The sequence below is a fragment of the Callorhinus ursinus genome, unplaced genomic scaffold (genome assembly GCF_003265705.2).
Source record: "Callorhinus ursinus isolate GAN/ISIS: 27379988/994484 unplaced genomic scaffold, GSC_fseal_2.0 scaffold90, whole genome shotgun sequence".
Taxonomy (NCBI): Eukaryota; Metazoa; Chordata; class Mammalia; order Carnivora; family Otariidae; genus Callorhinus; species Callorhinus ursinus.
In genome coordinates, this window is record NW_027397152.1 from 1486105 (window position 1) to 1491341 (window position 5237).

The window sequence follows — 5237 nt, forward strand, 5'->3', positions numbered from 1 at the left end:
ATTATGCAGCCATCCAAAAAAATGAAATCTTGCCATTTGCCATGATGTAGATGGACCTAGAGGGTATTATGCTAAGCAAAGTAAGTCAATCAGAGAAATACAATTATCATATGATCTCACTGATATGAGGAATTTAAGAAACAAGGCAGAGGATCATAGGGGAAGAGAGGAAAAAATGAAACGGGACAAAACCAGAGAGGGAGACAAACCATAAGAGACTCTTAATCTCAGGAAACACATTGAGGGTTGCTGGAGTGGAGGGAGGTAGGAGGGGGTGGCTGAGTGATGGATATTGGGGAAGCTATGGGTTATGGTGAGCACTATGAATTGTGTAATACTGATGAATCACCGATCTGTACCCCTGAAACAAATAATACATTATGTTAATAAAAGGAAAAAAAAAAGGGGGTAAGAAAGTGAAGCAGTTATACAAGCCCTGAAGAGGACCAATTCCTGATGACTTGAGATCCCTCAGCACTCTAATCGTCAATGATTCCATCTGTGTTGCAGTGTCCTCCCAGATGAGACACTTCATTTCCACTGGCAAACAAAATATGGGCTGGAGGATGCCTGGGTGGCTCAGTCGGTTAAGCGTCTGCCTTCGGCTCAGGTCATGATCCTGGAGCCCCAGAGATGGAGTCCTGAATCCAGGCTCCCTGCTCAGCGGGGAGTCTGCTTCTCCCTCCTCCTCTGCTCCTTCCCCCGCTTATGCTCTATCTCTGACAAATAAATAGATAAAATCTTTGAAAAAAATATGGGCGGGGCAATCTTTTAATATCCTTTGACAATAAATATAAGCCAGAAATGATGAACAGAGGAATTAAGACACTACTGAAAGAAATAGAAAAGGGAGTAAAGGGCAGTGTTCAGGTTCAAATCCCCAATCTGTTATTTATTATTATTTATTAATTTGATTATTAATACATGTTTTAATACATTGATTATCCTGAGGAAGTTACTGTATTTCTCTAAGGTCTAGTTACTTCAGCTGTAAAGTGGGTTTTACTGTATGCAGGTGAGGGTAGGCTTACAGGACTGCTATGATGATGAAATGTACAGAAAGTACTTAGCACAGTGCCTAACAATAAGCATGACACATGGACTAGTTCTCATAGTGTAAACTCCATCTACATAGAGGGGTCAAGGGCTGACTCTACTGACCATGCATTATATTCTTTTTTCCCTGATACACTGTTTCTGATTATTCTCCCGGCAGAAAAGCAACAGCCTCTCTAGCTTCAAATACAGTAGTGAGTCCAAATATAAGAAACAATGGAGGCTTTGAGGACTGTCCAGCTGGAACAGCTACTAAGTATAAGGGCTGTGGGCAAGAGCAGCAGATGGATGAGGGTTGGAAGAAAAGCGTCAGAGTGAGCACGGGGACTTGAGAGGGAGGGAGAACAGATAGTGGAGAATGTGGGAGCAGGGCTGACACTTTGTCACGCATTAGAACACTGGGAGGGTGATGGTAGTATGGGGGTATTGAAAACACAAATGCCTTAACACCTAGGTGCACATCCCTAAAAAACACAGTTTAGTTTCTCCAGTCTTGAACTTCATATGAATTGAATAATATACCTATTTCTTGACTACTTTTGCTCAATGGTATATAATTCTTCCCAACAAAAATCCATCTCAAAATAAGGGCTTAGGATATTATCCAGCTATTCCATAAAGTCTTCATTTAAAAAAAGAATATAGAGCTCCCGGCCATTTTGGCGGCTGGTTTTAGGTTCGGGCCATCCCGCATCTAAGGCAGGAAGATGGTGGCCGCAAAGAAGACGAAAAAGTCGCTGGAATCGATCAACTCCAGGCTCCAACTTGTTATGAGAAGTGGAAAGTACGTGCTGGGGTACAAGCAGAGCACCGTCACAAACATTTTACCTACCTGTGCTGTAAGGCAAGTGGAGGTTACGATCATTCCCAGTGAGAGATTTACTACATTCTCAATAACATGCAGCTGGTAAGTAGCAGAAAACACAGGATTTTGGATTCAAATCCTGTCCTTTTTCTACTCTAACATGCTCTGTCCCAGAAGTTGCCACACTTAGCACATAAACATATAGGACTCCCAGTTAAATTGAACTACAGATAATTAACAAATAACTTTTTAGAATAAATATGTCCTCTGCAATATTTGGGACACACTTCTAGCCATTTTTGTATTTAAAAACTACTGTTTATATGAATTCAAATTTAGCTGGGCATCCTATATTTTATCTGGCAATGTTATCCTTTCCCCACCCCGCCAAAAGAAACTCTTAGGTGGCTCTCCCATCCAACTGGTGATTTGTGTGTTTGTGTACTATTCCATATTATATTCTACTCTCATAGTTCGAAGAAACTGTGGAAACCTTGCAAAAGTTTGTGTCCTCTGCTTCTAATCCAACTCATAATAAGATACTGAGCCCAAGTCTGAGACTGAAGAAGAGGGTTAGCTCACCAGACAAGAGCTTTAATGTCAGATAGCCTAGGGTTTAAATCTTGGCTCCCCCACTTAATTAGCCGTGTGACTTTGGGTAAGTCATTTAAAACTGCTGAGACTCGTTATCCTCATCTGTAAAACGGAAGACTATTTATGGAGAAGTGTTGTGAGGTTTAAATGAGAAAACGTCAATTAATGCCTGACACATAGAAAGCAATTTATAAATAGTACCTTTCAAGATGATACAGGGAAAGGTAATGGAGACAGACACGAACGATTGGGGCGGGGAAAGGATTTATAATCTCTCTTGCTAACATCCATTATTTTGAGAAGAGTAGAGGAGGGCAGATGAGTCTGGGAAGCAGGACTCTCGCTACAGACAGCAGACCTGGGGCTAGTCTAGGGGAGACGACGCTAAAATAGAGCAAAGAAGCAGGGATTGGCCAATGTCCGAAAGTTGAGGGATACTGGGGTACTCCGGCCCGTTCTCCTCTCCCGGGCCCTGGGATGACTCAGGGAGTCGATGGGGCTCCTTCCTTCTTGTGGCCCAAGGCCGCATCTCACAGATCGTTCCCCCACCCCCCCGCACCCCAGGCCCACCCGGCCTCCGCGCGACACGCGCCCCCCCTCAGTCCCGCCCCCCCACGGGTCCCGAGGTAGCTCCTCACCAAACCATAGTGCTTTCCAACACCATCTTGCCACCTTCCTCCCTCCCCGACCGGTTCTTCTAGACAGCCTAACAACAACTCCTTCCATTGGCCCAGCGCTCACCACCAATCACAGGCCTCGCTCAGCCAGCCGCTTCCGCTTCCATCCGCGTTGCGCTCTGGGAGTTGTAGGCGCCGCCAAAATAAAAAGGGTGTGTAAGGGACGAAGGACTGAGGTGACACGCAAAAAGAGGACCGACCGACCTCTACCTTCCCTTTTATTCAAGTTCTCTGGTTGAGTTCCCTGCCGGCGGATCTAAAAGAGGCGGTGGAGGAGCCCTTGAAATTGCTGTGTATGTGTTTGCCGGCATCTTCATTTTTAGAAACTGGTGGGATCTCCCATCCAAGCACTAACCAGGCCCGATCCTGCTTAGCTTCCGAGAAACAGGTGGGATGGTAATGACCTTTCACCTCCGTCACTTTCCCATAGAGCTTTATGCACCCAACCACCAGCCCTTATCCTCCAGAACTGAATATGGATCTTTCTCTCCCATTTAATTAAGGGCAGGAAAGTTGTCCTAATCTTTGCCATCCCTGAGCCCAGTACAGAGCCCGACACATGGTAAGAACCCAGAAAAGTTTTGACGAATCAACCCTTTTATAATTAATCTCCCAAAGAATGGGAGACAAACTAGTAAACCATTTTGGTTTGTTTTAATCAAGAATAACATTCAAGGGGCGCCTGGGTGGCTCAGTCGGTTAAGCGGCTGCCTTCGGCTCAGGTCATGATCCCAGGGTCCTGGGATCGAGCCCCACATTGGGCTCCCTGCTCTGCGGGAAGCCTGCTTCTCCCTCTCCCGCTCCCCCTACTTGTGTTCCCTCTCTCGCTGTCTCTCTTTCTGTCAAATAAATAAAATCTTAAAAAAAAAAATAACATTTAAAAATGTGTTGGATTGGGCGCCTGGGTGGCTGAGGCGGTTAAGCAGCTGTCTTCAGCTCAGGTCATCATCCAGGGTCCTGGGATCAAGTCCCGCATCGTGCTCCCTGCTAAGCTGGGAGCTGGCTTCTCCCTCTCCCTTTGCCCCTCCCCTCGCTCGTACTCTCTCAAATAAATATATAAAATCTTAAAAAAAAAAAAGCTTTGGATTACCTTCCCATACACACACGAAACTGGGAGTTTCATGACTGAGCCACCCAGGCGCCCCTAGATGTTGGTTTTAATAGATATGTTCAAAAATTACTGGTAACTGTCAGAGCTTGATTAGGAGTAAAATCTCCCTATCATGGCGGGGGGGGGCGGGGGGGAAGCTGTCAATATAACCGTAGACAGGAAAGGGGAAACAAGAAATCACAGAAAAATAATTAGTGACAAGTTCAAACATAACCAAAATAGTTTGCAAACAAGACAAGAAATACATTTTTTAAAAACAGCTACACAATGTAAATAGAGAAACACCAAACTAAGTGATAAGAAGGTAAAAATATGGGACGCCTGGGTGGCTCAGTCTGTTAAGCATCTGCCTTTGGCTCAGGTCATGATCCTGGGGTCCTGGGAGCAGCCCCAAATTGGGCTACCTGCTCGGCGGGGAACATGTTTCTCCCTCCCTCTGCCCTCTGCCTGCCGCTCCCCCTGCTTGTGCTCTCTCTCTCTCCCTCTAATAAATAAATAAAGTCTTAAAAAAAAAGGTAAAAATAAAGGGAGAGAGTGAAAAAAATATTCCGGGCAATAGTAATAACCGAAAGCTGTGTAGCTATATTAATATTGTACAAAACAGAAATCAACACAAATAGCTGAAATCAGATCAGGAGAGGGGTATTTCATAAAATATAAAATTCAACAACAAAAAATGCTCTGGGTTAATCAGGATAATGCAACTCGAGAGACAAGTTGAACATCAGGGATAACTAAGTTAGTATTCTTCTAAATGTATAAGTAAACAAAGACAAACATTCAACCCAAACAAAGGGACTAGGAAGTGAATGTTCTGGAATGTCATCACTGTTCTGGGAAACCATGATCCATGATACCTGTGCAGGGAAGTGTCACCTTCTCAGCTTTAGTCAGATATTTAATAGGTTGTGACCAGTGTTTAGTTAGTACACTTTTTAAAAAAGATTTTATTTATATTTATTTGAGAGAGTGAGAGAGAGCACGAGAGGGTGGT

General features: G+C 44.2%; 1 protein-coding gene across 1 annotated transcript in view; it reads right to left on the bottom strand.

The window, feature by feature from the left end:
- PSMD4 (proteasome 26S subunit ubiquitin receptor, non-ATPase 4) overlaps positions 1-3197 on the bottom strand; it is a 10314-nt gene extending 7117 nt beyond the window's left edge. Inside the window, exon 1 of the mRNA XM_025858345.2 lies at positions 3094-3197. Within this exon, the coding sequence (XP_025714130.1) occupies positions 3094-3119 (26 nt within the window). The 5' untranslated portion in view covers positions 3120-3197. The remainder of the gene's footprint in view (positions 1-3093) is intronic.
- Positions 3198-5237: the final 2040 nt, after the last annotated feature.